The sequence below is a fragment of the Aulonocara sp. 'chitande type north' Nkhata Bay genome, linkage group LG9 (assembly GCF_057382095.1).
Source record: "Aulonocara sp. 'chitande type north' Nkhata Bay isolate Kocher_YH1m ecotype deep benthic linkage group LG9, A_spYH_male_GT1.1, whole genome shotgun sequence".
In the NCBI taxonomy this organism is placed as follows: domain Eukaryota; kingdom Metazoa; phylum Chordata; class Actinopteri; order Cichliformes; family Cichlidae; genus Aulonocara; species Aulonocara sp. 'chitande type north' Nkhata Bay.
In genome coordinates, this window is record NC_141352.1 from 18,810,739 (window position 1) to 18,827,287 (window position 16,549).

Below are 16,549 nucleotides of genomic sequence, written 5' to 3' on the forward strand. Positions count from 1 at the left end.
CATGAATTATGACAACCTCAGTATTTTTATTCATCTTTAGGCATGAAAAAAAGATTTTTTTTAACTTCTAAGCAGTTAGAGAAATTTCAATTTTAATTAAATAAGAAATGGTTTGTGCACTTACGCTGCCTGAAAAGTGGGTGGCAGGGTATGGAGTGGCACATGAGTGTCCAACGTAGTAGTTTATGTGCAAGTACACCATCAACACTGACACAAATACGAGAAAACAGCCTTTGAATAGCTGTCCACTGTAGTAACCACTATGCTTGAAAGGGTTAAAGGCCTCATTCAAAGCTGTGTAGCTTGTTAATTAACAAATCACAAAATAATACAACGTATTTCACCAGATAAATACATTGAAGAAACAGCTATTATAAACAGCAGCTAACAGCCATATTTTTTTTTCCATTAATGCACAGCTTTTGGCTGTTTGACTGCGGCTGATCCATTAAGCCTAGAAATTAAGTCAGTTAAGTCATGTTCATGGTTCTGTTGTGAAATAGTGAGACAGCTACACCCTTTTGCACAACCTCTACAATGACTTAGTAATAAATTGTAATATTGTAATAGTATTTAGTTCAGTCTTTTACTGTTATTTTCTTGGAGCAACTGTAACCACATAATTTCCTTAGGAAAGTACTGTATTCTGATTTTGATTTTGTTATCCAGTATATGGTGCAGGATGCTGGTTCCGACTTTAAACTGTAGAGGGCAGTAAGCAAAGCGCCAACTTTAATCTGCCGGAAACTAATATGTAGAAGAAGGAAAGAGTGAACACTGATTCCCTGTGCGTTGTTCTTCAGGCTGCAAGTCCGCTGCCAGCCAAAACTTTGTTAAAAATCAGTAGGCCCTACCAATTAGACAGTTATTTTCAAGTCATTACTTAATTAACACACTCACAGCGATGTTAGAGAAGACATGGACTGTGAATTACAGCGTGCCAATTTCGCGACACTCCCGCCTTTGAGTCAGTACTCGGGGCATAATGTCGCTTTAGTTTTCTAGAGTGCGCGGGTGAAGTACAAACTGTAAACAGCGCCATTGTTGTGCTAACGGAGGATATTGGCTAGAAGAAAACGTTATATTTGGTCTTTGTATGGCTAAATAGTTATTATTTACATGATTTTTTAAGGTGTTCACGTGAGGGCTAACAAACTAGAGAGTAAACGAACACGAAATGATTATTACCTGTTAACTCGGGTCTCGCGGTCGGAAACAGTCGGCTAACCATACTGTTGAAAGAACGACAGCCAGCTAACACAAATGGAGATGGAGTACCCAGTCCTAGTAAGTTCTATTCGTGCTTTTGCACAAACTTATTACAAACATTACCCTAGCCCAGGACATTTTCCCGGTGACAAGTTTTTAAACTTCCGAGTCTGGCTGCAGACTACCGTCTTTATTTACACACACCGATCGCCTTTTGTATCCATTTGAACATGACTTGTCATTTAACTCGTCCTCTAAACTTAATATTAGGACTGCATTCTTTAATCTCTGCAGCACCTGTGTGCATGCAAGGTGGAGTGGATGGAGACAAATGTTAGGGGTGATTTGTGACAGAAGGATAGCAACAACAGTGAAAAAATGTTGATGGTAGTAATACCTGCTATGATGCATGGCTTGGAGAAGGTGGCACTAAAAACAAAACAAAACAAAAAAAAAAAAACAGGAGGCAGGCCTAGATGCTAAGATTTTCACTGGAGAGACCAAAATGCACAGGATTAGAAATGAGTACATGTGAGGGACAGCTCAGGTTAAGTGTTTTGGAAACTGAGTTAGAGAGGCAAGGCTGGGATGGTTTGGAAATGTGCAGAACCTCAAAAATGGGTTAACTGAAAAGATCAATCCTTTCTCATTTAAACCAGGGTCAAACAAATGTGGGATTGCCAGTTACCAAGCATTTGCTCTGTTTGTTTAAGTTCTCTTTAATATTGTAGGATTTATTTTTACCATCTGGACAGAGACTCTTATGAGATACTTGTTGTTATTGTAATTGGGAAGTCACAGTATATATAAACAAAACTGAAGTGAACTTGACTACATCCATGAATGTTATGATTCTTGTAAAGTTTTAGAGAGTTGATCATTTAGCCTTACATCTGTTGTCTCTTTAGACCCTTTGTATCTATTAGAACAGGGGCTGTGTTTGCTAAGTCAACATAGTTATTCATTTAATCCTGGAGTGGTTTCTAAGCTGGTTTCTCTTCACAGAAGAGACCCAAGAGGAAGCTCTGTTACATTACTGACAATGAAAGGTAAGTTTAAACACGTTTCTAAAATGTAGCTGTTTTATTTTAGTTAAACGTTTGTGTGTGTGTGTGTGTGTGTGTGTGTGTGTGTGTGTGTTTTAATATCTATGAGCTTCATAAATTCATTTTCTGGATTTATTCATGCTATTGCAGATTTATTTGTATTTGATATCACAGAACCGAAATTACAAAAGTTTGGAATTACCCTTTAATTCTTACCTTTGTTTTTCAGCCCAGCTAAGCACTGGGAAGGTACGTTGACACTGCAAGATATTGATAAGATCTTTGATGACATGGGTGAGTGATATTCATCCGATTGGTGTAATTCTTTGTTATAAATTAGGTATTTCCATTTTATTAACCTCTTCTCGACTGTTGTTTTTTTTTTTTGTTGTTGTTGTTGTTTTTTCCAGATTCAGCCTCACATGCAAATCTACAGCCCCCCTCTCCTCTGCTCCAGACTTCTGATTCAGAAATACACCAGAATAAGAGTGAGGACTCGGTCCCCCCAGAGCGACAGCTGATAAAAAAACCTCCAGGACACCAATTAGTAATGGTACAGTCAGTTGATACTTCTGCTTATATTGCATGCATGTCCTAAGCTCTAGTGTTAAACATCTGTTGCAGTCCAGCTATTAAAACAAACACACTTTCTAATGAATTCTTGTTTACTGGCTCAGCCGTGAGTCCTTTTTTGAACAAGACAATATTTTTGGTAATTTGTGTTCATTATTTTAATTCACAATTTTGAATTTCTTCAGGGAGATGATGGAGATGTCTTGCATCCTGCAAGTACTGAACTGGATATCGGTAAGACACTCAAATTTGTGTTCATAATGAAAATATATGCCTTGTGTGTGTGTGTTTTTTTTGTTGTTGTTTGTTTCTTTGTTTGTTTGTGTTTTTTTATTTTTTTTTGAATTAAGATAAGATAAGGTAAGATGACCTTTGTTAGTCCCACAGGTGGGAAATAAATGAATTGTTTAGGACTGGGCTTTTTCTTGTTGCAGATTTGGACATCCCCTTTAAAGGACATCACCCAGTAAAGACTTCCAGTCCAGCAGAACAAAGTTTGGCTGCTGAAGAAGAAAAGCAGGACGATGAAAAAGCACAAGTTGTGTCCCCAATTCTTTTTATGTGTGAATATGAAGGAATAGAAGAGGTGAAGAAAGACTCTCTACCCACCCAGAATCCCCAGTGTAATGGACAAGTCACAGAGGAGTACGGAAATTCATACTTAGTTCCTAGCAGGAAATGTTGCCTCTACAATTTTTCATGTTTTTATTTTTTTATTTTCCACAAATCTTTCACTAATCCTGTTCTCTAGGAACGGCGAGTCTGGATTGGAGTCTCCCCCAAGCAAGATTGATTTAACAAAGATATCTGGCCACAAGAAGGAGATTGAATTACAAGGGTAAGGTTGCTTTTCATTTAAATACCTCGTTGGGTGTTTTTTCAGGAGGAAGAGACTTTGATGCTATAAATGTGACCATATGAGACCATTAATTGTACAAGATATTTTAGTTTTTTGCCATCTGCCATTTGCCCTTTTCTACTTAAAAAAAATTCCCCAATTAAACGAACATACACAGCAATACTGCACAACAGTAATCAAAGATGAACAATATTTATAGGCTACGGGATTATATAGCACATCAAACATACTGTATTGGTGATACACTTCATTTTGATCAGTGGAGGCAGGAACAACGATTCAAAAAGATAGGGAAGTGTTTCTGGTCGCTCTTGAAAACGTTTTGATTATTTCAGTCACATTTTATGTCTTCTTTGTTTACAGGAGTCAAGAAAGCACACAGCCAGCTGTTCAAACAGTGAGCCGGAAGCCTGAAGTCGCAGCTCCTGTGGCATCCACACGAGCGGGAAAAGATATGACAGCTTTTCTGCAGAAACTGAAACATGCAGCACAGTCAAAACCTTTCAGGTGAGTTGAGATCAGAGGACACCTTTATAACTTGTCTACGTAAACATGTCTGCATGACATACAGTGCTGGGAACGTTGCTTTTAAAATGTATTCCACTACAGATTACATGCCCCAAAATGTATTTTGTAACGTTTTCCGTTATGTCTCTCAATGACAGTAACGTATTCTGAATACTTTGGAATACTTAATATATTATCATGCTTTTTGCAACTACATGAATGTACTATTGCTGTGGGATTTGTTACTTTTACTGAAGGTTATTCATCATACTAATACCAACTAGATTTTTAAATCTTAATATAAATAAGTAACAGTAGGTGGACATTAGGTAAGGCTGCACTTTTTGCAGTGATCTCGTATTAAAACTGTTTCACGCGTATAGAAAACAGGTCTGCGGCTCCAAACCATAGTAAAGGGACCTCTGGTTAATACGTCGGGTTCTGTGTCGGGCTCGTAACTGAAAACTAGCTTTACTTTGTTGTCTGGGTCAACTTTGCTAGCGAGAGACAGAGAGAGGCATTGAAAGGCTGCTCCAACGGAACTTATTGTTTCAGAGGAAAACACGAACACGGTGTACAGTCGAGTCTTAATAGCTTACTCACAGCTGGGCTCGTCAGGCACTCTTTTTGGCTGCAGTGGTTATTATTATATTTACATGCTTCCAGCTCCCGTTTCTGCTCGGTGACACAGAGCCTCTTAATGCGTGTTTTGTTTGGGTTTCCACTGGCGTGGAATTACCAAAAATAGAGAGGGCATAGCCTAACATATGAAACAGGAAAAGACTGCCATGTAATCCATTTATTTCAACAAAGTAACTGTATTCTGAATACCACCTTTTTAAACAGTAACTGTAACGGAATACAGTTACTCATATTTTGTATTTTAAATATGTAACATTGTTAAATGTATTCCATTACTCCCCAACACTGATCACATAATACCACGTGGCCTCAGTCACATTCTTTCCTAAAAAAATTAATTATATGTATTTATCTTTTTTTTTAAGTTCTGGGAAGAAACAAGTCAAAGTACCCACTCCTCCCCCTGAACCAGAGGATGATTTTATGATCCTAGAAGATGATACACCTCTGTGGTTTTCCATCCCAAGTAAAAGTGCTGCCAGTAAGAAACAAAGTCACAGCAGAATTCCCAGCACAGACAAAGACAGCTCAGATAAGAGGACAAAGGATAGATCACTGGAGATGCCAGAGCCACAGCAGGAAAAAGAAAAGTCAAAAAGTAAATTGGAAGATCAGCCTGTTGATCAGAAAATTAAGAAGAAAACGAAGAAAGAGAAGAACAGTGAGGAGACTGGGCCTAGAAATGAGGAAAATAAGCTTCCTGCTCCTCAAGATGCTCCTGCGGGTGACTTATTGGTTCAAGAAGAGCCAGTAAAAAAGAAGAAGCAGCTCAAGAAAACTTTGTCAAAGGAGAGTGATGAAGCAGAAGATCAGCCTGAAGACACAACGAGTCGCAAAACAGAAAAAGCGAAACCCTCTAAGAAAACAGAAAGGAAAGCAAGTAAGTCTGCTGAAACAAAGAAACAAAAGTCTTCAAAAGATGGTAAAGAAAATACCAAGACACAGAAGGCTGACTCGTTAAAGGCGAGCAGGAAAGAGCTGCAGGGAGAACCTACTGTTAAGGATGTTGATGAGCAGACCAGTGACAAGCACAGAGATACTGAAGACATAGTTTCTACTGTTGGTGAGTCCTTTGTACTTCCTAAAAACTCTTCTATAATTGGTTGTTGAATATTTGTGCTAGCTATTGTCATCTTATGTGATCTTAACCTTTGAAGTTTGATTAAAGTTTTGATCTTTATCATCAAAACATGTTAATTTTTGGAATTGCAACAATTTTTTCCTTCATTCACTTAAAATTACTTTGCTTACTTTATATATGTTTTTCCTTTGATCCCTTTAGACAAAGAAGCTATGAATTGTGAAACAGACGGACAGGTGAAACAAAACAACCAGTCAGTTGTTTCTAAAGGGACTTCATCTGAAGACTGTCAGGTTCTCGGGAAAAGGAAAAGGAAATCGACAGGAGAGTGGTGGTTGAGTTGCCCTCAGAGCACAGAGGAAGCGGACAACAGCCAGCAGGCCACGCAAAAGAAGTCCAAACAGAAACCTAAAGACTCCAGCGAAGCAGTTCCTTCACCTGCAAAAGCAAAGAAAGACAAAGCCTCAAAGAAAAGAAATCAGAAACGGCTTAAAGTGTTGCCCAGTCAGGAGACGAGTGAGTTTAAAAAAAGGAAAACAAAACAGAGCGAAAAAGGAAATAAACAAGGAGAAAAGTTAGACAAGATGAAAGCAATTGATAAAGATTTAGTAACGGCTGAGCCGGAGCTTGCCGACGAGCCGGAGCAGCAGGAGGTCCCGGATCAAGAATTGGACCAGGAGTCTAGCCCTTTGGTCTTTACTCAGAGGGACCACAGCCTTAACTCAGGTAAGGTCAAGGTAAAAGTGCCAGTACTACAGAGGAGTTTCTGTGACTGATGTTTTATATATTGTGCTATTGGACTCTTAGTACTGATGCATGTGTAGATAAAGAGAATTTGGCCTTTTGTGTTGGATCGACTTTTAACAGATGTCTTGACAGGTAGTTTAGCCTTCCAAAGTAAAATAGGTAAATCTTGTTGGCTATGAGTTAATACTGTGATAGTGTTAACAAGTCATTAAAATTTGGCTTAGATCCACCAAGCTCTTCAAGGTCAACTCAATGATTTATTTGTCTAGAATTGGCAAAATAAGGAGACACGATAAACTTGGGATCAGAAACTTTTCTTTTTATTGCTTAAAACTTAACACAAATGTAACTTACTAAACAGTGAAATGAATGCTACACATAAAGAAAAAAAAATTGTGTCCGGTATATTAAAATGAGGTTCACCAGGGCAAATGAAAAAAGGCTGTACTTTGCACTTGCTTTTATTGTACTCATAAAGCACAAACAAAATAAAAGTGCGATATATAAAACTGTTAACTTAAAAATAAAACTAAAGTATTCTCTTAAATGTTTGCGCTCTCAGAGTGCTCCTTGTTTGCCTCCTAGTTGGTGTGAAATATTAAGTAGCAAAGAATGGAAAGGAAATGTGCTTTTTGTTACAGGAAATAAGATATTTCAGAAAGTATATCAGCACGATTCTACTGGAAAACTGTCAGCCACACCAAAAGCGCCCGTGTCGCAAAGTCGACCTAAGGAGTGGCTCACGGAAGCAGATTCAGCCAAACGGAGAAGGAGAGCCCCAGGCGATTGGTGGCTTGTCAACAACGTAGCTGAAGATTTGGAGAACGTGTCCTCAAAGCCTCAGCAGCTTCATCCCAAGAGGCCCGAACCTAAAAAAGAAAGGAAGAAACAGTCTAAACAGAGCAAATCTCCCAGACTCGGTGTTCCCAAAAATGGCAACACGGCAGTCTCATTAAAACCTCTAGGAGGAGCTCCAGTGCCTCCTTTGACAGCAAAGTCACCGATCACTCCTAAGACTGTCAAACGCTCTCTGGCAACATTTAGAGACATTTTTGCTTCAGTCATAGAGTCTTCGACTGTGGACAGACGTCAGACTAACAGATGTAATGTCAGATCACGTCCGTCTGAGGAAATCTGTGTAGCAGGCAGTAACACTCATGCAGCTGACAACAGCCCAGACAACCAGGAGACCACACGAGACAGCAGGTATCAGCTACATGACATGCAAGGAAAAGCCTGAATTACTCTTAACCTCTGTCTTTATTATATTTTCAGTATATTTCTGACTGTCGTTCATCTTTTATCTGCAGGTCACAAGTCCACAGGAGTGGACCGTCCTCCATGATTGAGCTGGAAGACTATGAAGACGCTGACAGCATAAGTGGGTTTTAAATTACATTAAAACATTTTCCAACAGTTTCATCTTTCAAAGAACATTTTACACAATTCTCTGAAAAGAAAGCTTCACTATAACATTTAATAAAGTGTAAAGAAAAGTATAAAGTGTCAAACACTGGCTGCTTCACTCGTAGTAAAAATGAGACGGGATGAGCTGAAGTCATTAAAATGCTTTTACTTTACATGAGAAAGAAATCTAATCAACAAGGATTTAATGTTATTGGCTTGTTTTGAAATCAAAACCCCTTTAAGTATTTTGCTAATTTAAAAAAAGGCAGTTTATTGTTTTTTATAAGTCTCAAGGCCCTGAAATTCTTTCCATTTTGGGTCAGACTTCAAGCTGGTGACATGCCCAGAACCATTAAGCTCTGTGATCATCTGATATTTCATTCATAATCTCTCCTAGCCTCTCAGTGTTTCTGATACTGCAGGCATCTGCAGACAGTCAGATAAACCACTATAAAGTGCAGTGTTTGTGGACGGTCCTTTTCTACAAATATTATAGTATCAGTAATTGAAGCGGGAACTTGGGGCACTGGCACGTTTTAAAACCTGGATGAATAAGTAAATAACTGAGAGCAGAATTGTTTTTCACAATGATTTTCAATGTCAGACCAACTAGGAAAAAAACTGTCAGTCCCACAAACTACCAAACAGATAAAGAGACTCAGAAATGGTTTTGAAAGGATTCAGAATCATTAGAGGAGGAATTTAAAAGTGCTGAAGCTTTTCCTTTGTTGTTAAATAGTAGTATAACCGGCTGAAGCCTAATCTAGTGTTTGTTGTGGATGAATCAGTGTGTGTCACTGTGAGTTCAGTCTTGAATTAATGAAATGAATCCGTCACATTTGACATTTTCGTCTGTCAGGCTGGCAATACGAGCATTCATACTGCAATATTTACAGCCCTAAAATGGTCGTCCTTGTTAACCTCAGTTGGCTTGAATATAAATGATAAATATCTGAAAGTGTGATCACTGTTTGGGTGCGTGCCCGAATGGTTTAAAAAAACCTTATTTTTTCATTATAAATATCTGCGTTTTATTTTTATTATGTTCCAGTTTTGCCGTCATCCAGGAGCACAGTTCTGCTCTCTGCTTCAGATCTTTGTGCCCCTCCCCTCAAGCCGCTGATCTTACAGCGGAAGGATATGGCCAACCTGGCTGAGTGGTTTAGGAGCCTCTGGTTGGCTACACCAGAAGGTAAGAAAATTCTAAGAAAGAAAAGAGAAAAAATAAGAAAAAATAATTTCCAAATGTTGTTTTTGCACTGACTTCACAGATACAGGTGTTTAAATGTCTGTTGTCTTTTACACTGTTAAATAAAATAAACTGTTTGGTCATAAATGTGGTTTGTGCTGTTTGTAAAGCAGATTGGCTACAGTGTCTGCAGTCCATTCAGGTTGCACAGGTAGTCCAACTCCTCCAGGACAGCGTATCACAAGACGGTTTGCTAGGTTTCCCAGCACAGTCTCAAGACTGTGGAGAAGATGCCGTGACAGGGGTCATTAACCGAGGACTCCTGAACAAGCACGTAGAAGGGGATCAACAGAGCAGGAGCAGCATCTGCTCCTTTGTTTTAGGAAGAACATGAGGAGCGCTGCCAGAGGTCTACAAAATGGCCTTGAGTGGGCGATTCATGTGCATGTTTCTGACCAAGCTGTCAGCAGCAGACTGCATGAGCATGCCATGAGGGCCTAACTTCCTTTAGTGGGACTCCTGCTCACAGCTCAACACTGCGCAGCTCAATTGGCATTCGCCAGAGGACGCCAGAACAGGCAGAACCGCCACTGGCCTCTCTTTTCACAGATGAGCACATGAGCACAGGGCCACACTGAGTACATGTGACAGATGTGAAAGAGTCTCAAGACAACCGTTTGTAGCAAATGTTATGCTGCCTTCAAAATCACCCTGCATGACTGGTTTGACCGTGGGTCAGCGATGGTATGGGGAGATATATCACTGGCAAATGCCAGTTGAGCTGCACGGTGCAGAGCTATGAGCAAAGGTCCCACTAAAGGACCCTCAGCTATGCTCATGGAGTCTTTTTCTGACAGTTTGGTCATTTTGTGGGGACATTTGCAGCCATCCGTCTCCCTGCACAAAGGAGTCAATATCCGTTCTGCTGCAGGGCTGATGACCTTCTATGGCCCTATTCGGCTCTTCTCCTGTAACGGCCCATCTGTTATCTCGTCCACGCTCTTTAGACTCTGCTGGGAGACACGACAAGCCTTCTTGTAACGACACATATGAATGTGCCATCCTGGAGGAGCTGAACTACAGTACTTGTGCAAACAGAATGGGCTAGAGCAGGGGTGGGCAATCTCAGTCCACGAGGGCCGGTGTCCCTGGTTTTAGATCTCACCTTGGGTCAACACACCTGAATCACATGATTAGTTCGTTACCAGGCCTCTGGAGAACTTCAGGACATGTTGAGGAGCTAATTTAGCCATTTAAATCAGCTGTATTGGTTCGAGAACACATCTAAAACCTGCAGGGACACCAGCCCTCGTGGACTGAGATTGCCCACCCCTGGGCTAGAGGCATCATCTCATGTTACCAGCAGGAACAAAAACACAAGCAAAAAGCCAAACTGAGAACAATCAGTCAGCAGGGATAAGGAGAAAGCAGTGGTCCATGGCAAACACCTGTTAAAACCATGTTGTGGCCGCTCCAGTGCACCTGTTGTCATTTTCACTTGCACCAAAACAGCTGAAAAGGATTCACAGTAGTTTATCCTTCCTAACTGGACAGATCGATCATCACGTCTTTTATTAATTTTCTCTTTATTGTCAGTTAGGATCAAAATAAAATACTTAAAATGCCTGCATCAAAAAACTCAAAGCATTTATGTGTCTAATTTGGTTTGCTTTCTTTTTAATGTAGACAAGACATTTTCAATAAATAAAGTTATGTCATCTAATGATCCTTATGTCTTCTTTGTATTACTGTAGGCGATCCTGGTGTCACTCCAGACCAGTTTGACTGGTACTTCTATCAAGACAGAGCTATGGGCCTCCAAGAGGACGTGAGCACCAACTCCTTCTGTAGTGGAAAGCTGCTGCTGGGATCCCTCATGAAGAAGCCTCTCTGGGTGGACCACAGTGCTACAACAGTGAGTACTACTGTTATGGATAGGCGTAGCTTTGGGTCACGTGGTGTCTGTAATAGTGATTGCTATATCACCTGTTCACGGCCCGAGGGAAATTTTGTGAATGAGTGGGTGATGGGGGAAGTCGACTTTTGCTGACCGCTCAAGCTTGGAATGTTTTTGATCACTGTTTTTCTACGGATTTTAAGGATTTGATAACAAATAAAGGAGTTTTAACTTGGAACTTGGACTAACGTTTTAAACAGCGGGCGCGTCAACATTATTCCCCTATTCAGCTGCTCGGCGACTCAAAGGCTTGAAAGTCGCCAATATTTGTCAGCAAAAAGTGCGACGGCAATGGACCGTCCCGCAATCAGCGCTGAATAAACGCCGATGCGAGCCCACACACCGCCGCCACTACACCCGTAAAAGCGGCTAGACCGACAGATAAGGAGAAGACGACGGTGGTATGTAAACTGTGTTTTTGTGCTGCGTATTGTTTGTTTGAACGCAGTTTGGATTCTGACCATACGAAGATGTTTTTGTGACACGCCCACCGCTACGTTTGCTGTTGGATTTGGTGTGTGTGAGTTGTGGCTCTGCAGGCGTTCAACTGAGTTTGAAGGAATTGCTGTTGCCTTTGTTTTGGATTTTGGCATGCTGCTTATGTTGAATGCTTAAAATGAGTGGATCACAGGCTGCATCTGTTGTTGGAAAAACTGAAAAGGATAAAAGAATAACTTCCCTCACTGAGAAAGCTCTTGCAAACAAAATTGAAACCATCCAAACAGATCGGAAAAGGCATGTAAACAAAATGAAAAGTGTTATTATGTCTCTTAAAGAGCTAATGAAAGATGATAAAAATCATTCACAAGTCAAAAAACAGTTTGATGAGTTAACACACCTGTTTAAGGATGCCAGTGCATTGCATGAATCTTTACTTTCTCTAATCTCATTTGATGAGAAAGATAAACAAAATACATGGTTCTCAAGCATCTCTAAATACAATAAAGGGTTTATGGAGGATGTTAACATATGGCTTTCTGAAACTGATAAACATTCAGGGAGGCCATCATCTGACAAGGCACAGTCACAGGAAACTTCCCTGGGAGGAGAAGTGGAGGTTCGAGAGCACACTGGAAAAGAACCACAATTATCTCTTAATCCTCAGAATGATGTTAATGATGACGTGTTGCCATCCGACAGTGTGTCAAATCAAGGCAGTAGGTCAAGCTCAAGAGTATCATCTACTTCATCTGCATGTCTCAGGGCAGAAGCTGAAATGGCCGCCTTGCTCGCACGTCAACATATGCTGAAAGAAAAACACTCTCTTGAAGAACAAGAGGAACAATTGTGGAGAAAGAAAGAACAACTTCAGCTTGAAGCAGATATAGCTGCAACTGTTGCAAAGGTGAACGTGCTGAGAACTGGATCCGCTATGCGGAGCGTCGCTTCACGGAAATCTAATGGAATGGAATCATATTTTAAAACAAAGGGAAACAGCCTTGAAATTCTTAATGCGGATGCAGAGACTTTTGTTCCTCAGACGCTTACAAAAGGAAATGCAATCACTGGGAATGCAGAGCTTCAAGTAAAAACAGTGCAACAGAATATCAAAAGGGAAAGGCCTGCACCAGCTTTTATGGGGCCTTCTGATGCTTTTGGATCAATTCCACCTTTGCCTAAGCTACAAGCTGCTCTTCCAGTAGCCAATGAAAATCTGTTGTCCATTATGGAAAAACAAAATGAATTAACTTGTATGTTGGTCCATCAGCAAAGTCTTTCTTCACTGCCCAAAAGGGAGATTCAAACCTTTGATGGTGACCCTTTACATTTTCAGGCCTTTATGCACTCGTTTGAACAGGTCATAGAAGCAAAGACTGGCGATGCTGGTGACTGCCTGCATTATCTTGCACAGTACACCAAGGGGCAGCCCAATGAACTTGTTAAAAGCTGCCAACATATGTCTGGAAGTGCTGGATATGTAAAGGCAAAGACTCTGCTGTATGAGCACTTTGGGAATGGACATGTGATTGCATCTGCCTATTTGAACAAAGTTCACTCATGGCCACTGATTAGATCGGAAGATGGAAAAGCTCTTCAGGCATATTGTTTGTTCTTACGTGGATGCTGCAATGCAATGGAAGAGATTAATGATCTCTCTGAATTAAATACACCTGCCAATATGCTTGCTGTGATTAGAAGACTGCCATATAAGTTAAAAGACAAATGGCGAACAGTAGCATATGACATTCAGGAGAGGCAACATCGCAGAGCCGCATTCATTGACATTGTTTCCTTCCTTGAGCGTCAAGTTAAAATTGTAACAGATCCCATCTTTGGAAATCTATGTGACGTTCCAGCAACACATCTAGCAGCCAAGGGCAGCAATGGAGGGAAATGTTCTCCACATCTAAAAGCTAAAGGAAGTAGCTTCGCCACAACAGTCTCTGACGTCGAGAGACAGAATCAGATAGAGGCTCAAGATCGTCACAGCACTGTGAAGGCTTGTTTTTTCTGCAAAGGCGGACACACACTGGAGTCATGTGCTCTGCTTGATAAGAAACCTCATGATGAGAAGATTTCTTTTCTTAAAAAGAACCGCATTTGTTTTGGCTGTTTGTGTACTGGGCACATAAGCAAAGAATGCAGAAAACGCCTTTCATGTAAAATCTGTGGTCTCCGACATGCAAGTATACTCCATATCCACCACAAAGAGAAGAATGAAGTCAAACCTAATAATGAGGCAGATAACATTCCTGTTACGATCCAGACTAGTGGTCTTACTGGGGCTGGTGAACAGGACTGTAAGCTTGCCATTGTGCCAGTTAAAGTAAAATCAAAGAGAGGTCAAAGAATAGTGGAAACGTATGCCTTTCTGGACCATGGGAGTTCAGCATCCTTTTGTACAGTGGGTCTTATGGACAAGCTGAATATTGCTGGGAGGAAGACAAAGATTCTCCTGCACACCATGGGACAGGAGAAAGTGGTGGACAGTTTCATTGTACCTGAACTTGAAGTTGCTGGATTGGACAGTGACATGTACTGTGATATGCCTAACCTCTTCACTCAGCATAAAATGCCTGTAGATACTGGTAACATCCCAAATCAACAGGACCTGGATGACTGGCCACATTTGAAGCACGTTCATTTGCCAGAAATTAAGGCCAATGTTGAGCTTTTGATTGGCATGAATATGCCCAGAGCTCTAGAACCTTTGGAGGTCATCCGGAGTGTAGGTGATGGACCCTTTGCCATTAGGACTGTGCTCGGCTGGACTGTGAATGGGCCACTTAATCGAGAATGCTGTGGAAGGCCAGGATGTTTGGCAACAGTTACTGCCAACAGAGTTTCTGCTGTCATACTGGACAAGCTATGGAAACAGCAGTTCAAGATGGATTTTCCTGAGAGCAGCAATGATGAACAGATGGGGCTGTCAAAGGAAGACTTGAAGTTCCTGGAATTGGCCAGCAAGACGGTGACTTTGGGGGATTGGCACTACAGCATTGCCCTGCCACTAAAAGACCGAGACATAAGAATGCCTGACAACTGTGCAATTGAGCAACGAGCCTTAGGTTTGAAGAAAAGGTTCATCAGAGATAAAGACTTTCACAAAGACTACACTGCCTTCATGACAGAGCTTATATCTAGAGGATATGCAAAGAGAGTCCCAGTCACAGAATTAGAGCGCCAGAAATGGGGAAGGATTAAACGCAACTTCGTTCCCGGAGATGTGGTCCTTATAGTGGATGATTCTGCACCTCGTGGTTCCTGGATCATTGGGAGAGTCACCGGAGCTGCACCAGATGAAAAGGGGCTTGTGCGTCAGGTCTGGATTAAGACCCCAACCAGCCATGTGTGCAGACCCATCACAAAGATATGCCTTCTTCAGGAGACTTCTGACCCATGATTATGACATTTTGACACAGTGTGACATAACTAACTTTGAATTGACTTTAATGTTATGAGATGTACATTACAGACTGACTATATTTAGGCTAAGTGCTGGTAACCTCTGGCCTATGACTGACTGATCATGTGCAGACAGAAGAGAAGACATGAGAAAATAACTTTGGTGGACTTTTTGAGTATGTTATGTTGTCTCACTGGGTGTCTGTGATATGATGAAGTGTGTGTTGTGAGTTGTGGTGTTGGATGTGTAATTATTACTGTAAAAATGTAATAATTAGGGGCCGGAATGTTATGGATAGGCGTAGCTTTGGGTCACGTGGTGTCTGTAATAGTGATTGCTATATCACCTGTTCACGGCCCGAGGGAAATTTTGTGAATGAGTGGGTGATGGGGGAAGTCGACTTTTGCTGACCGCTCAAGCTTGGAATGTTTTTGATCACTGTTTTTCTACGGATTTTAAGGATTTGATAACAAATAAAGGAGTTTTAACTTGGAACTTGGACTAACGTTTTAAACAGCGGGCGCGTCAACATTATTCCCCTATTCAGCTGCTCGGCGACTCAAAGGCTTGAAAGTCGCCAATAACTACTTTATTCTGTTTCTTGCATATAATTATGCAGTAACTAGGCCTCTTATACAACAGTCCTAAAGTATTTCCATTATTTATTTCTGTCTTTTTAAAGGTTTTTAACTTACTAACCAGCTCAGTGGGTGTGACCATCGATGGCTGTGAGTCATGCTTCAGTCCTGGAAAATCTTTTGTGGTGGAGTCTGGTAAGAATATTTACATTTACTGTAAGATCTCATCATAAAAACGTTTGCAAATACATAATAGATCTTTAACATGGTTTAGTGATAAAGGCACATATTTTTGATGCTTTTTTTGTTTCTTACAGTTACTGTTCTCTTCTTACAGGACATGCATACGCCATCAAGAATCTGACTGCGCAGCCTGCGGTTCTGTACTTCACCAGAATGTTAGTTGAAACTGTAAACTGATGCATTGTGAAAATGTAAATAGAAAATTGGCTGTAATTTTTTTTTCCTAAGACTTACTTCAGTTTATGATTCTAGGAAATAAAACTGAAAGAAAATGTTGGTAAAAATGTAAAATATTTGAATAAAGTTTGCTTTTAAATACCGTATTTGCCATTTCCAAAGCCTGCGTTAAACTGCGTCTTTATCAGAGCGTGACTATCGAGAAATTCGGATATAATTTTAGTTCAAGATGTTTGGAGGTGGTTTTGTTTCCCCCTCTGAAGAAAAAGGTGTGTTTGTTAGCTGTCTGGCATTCACAGTTCTCAAGATATGTTGTTCAAATTTTGTGTTACGGTAGATGCCAATAACAGTTTGACCTGATTTCATTTTTGTGAAAATTGGGTCAAGGTCACAATAAATGTGAAAATCAGTAAAACTTTATATGATTCTCTTCAAACTTCTAAACAATATACCAGGCCTTGGAGGACGAGAGTACAAAGGCTGGCTA

The 16,549-nt window shown here is 40.5% G+C and overlaps 1 protein-coding gene across 4 annotated transcripts; it reads left to right on the forward strand.

Moving 5' to 3' along the window:
- The first annotated feature begins 785 nt into the window (after positions 1–785).
- Positions 786–16,208, forward strand: LOC147322023 (uncharacterized). Of its 4 annotated transcripts, none has more exons than XM_086306301.1 (16): positions 786–1,287; positions 2,215–2,258; positions 2,485–2,549; positions 2,666–2,808; positions 3,014–3,062; positions 3,263–3,473; positions 3,580–3,666; positions 4,051–4,194; positions 5,202–5,899; positions 6,119–6,643; positions 7,306–7,870; positions 7,975–8,045; positions 9,123–9,263; positions 11,015–11,175; positions 15,747–15,837; positions 15,980–16,208. In XM_086306301.1, exons 1-16 carry the CDS (start codon positions 1,264–1,266, stop codon positions 16,060–16,062), a joined length of 3,102 nt encoding a protein of 1,033 aa, XP_086162427.1. In that variant the 5' UTR covers positions 786–1,263; the 3' UTR covers positions 16,063–16,208. The 4 variants fall into 4 exon arrangements, with proteins under 4 accessions (XP_086162427.1, XP_086162429.1, XP_086162430.1 ...); XM_086306303.1 differs by having other exon boundaries at positions 2,485–2,504; XM_086306304.1 differs by having other exon boundaries at positions 2,485–2,504; positions 2,713–2,808.
- The last annotated feature ends 341 nt before the right edge of the window (positions 16,209–16,549 follow it).

What these genes read in the sequence shown, in the direction of transcription:
- LOC147322023 (XM_086306301.1), top strand. Translation starts at nt 1,264, where the DNA reads ATGGAGATGGAGTACCCAGTCCTA. An exon ending in GGACCACAGCCTTAACTCAG is followed by an intron (nt 6,644 to 7,305) that starts GTAAGGTCAAGG and finishes TTTTTGTTACAG; the next exon opens with GAAATAAGATATTTCAGAAA. An exon ending in TGAAGACGCTGACAGCATAA is followed by an intron (nt 8,046 to 9,122) that starts GTGGGTTTTAAA and finishes ATTATGTTCCAG; the next exon opens with TTTTGCCGTCATCCAGGAGC.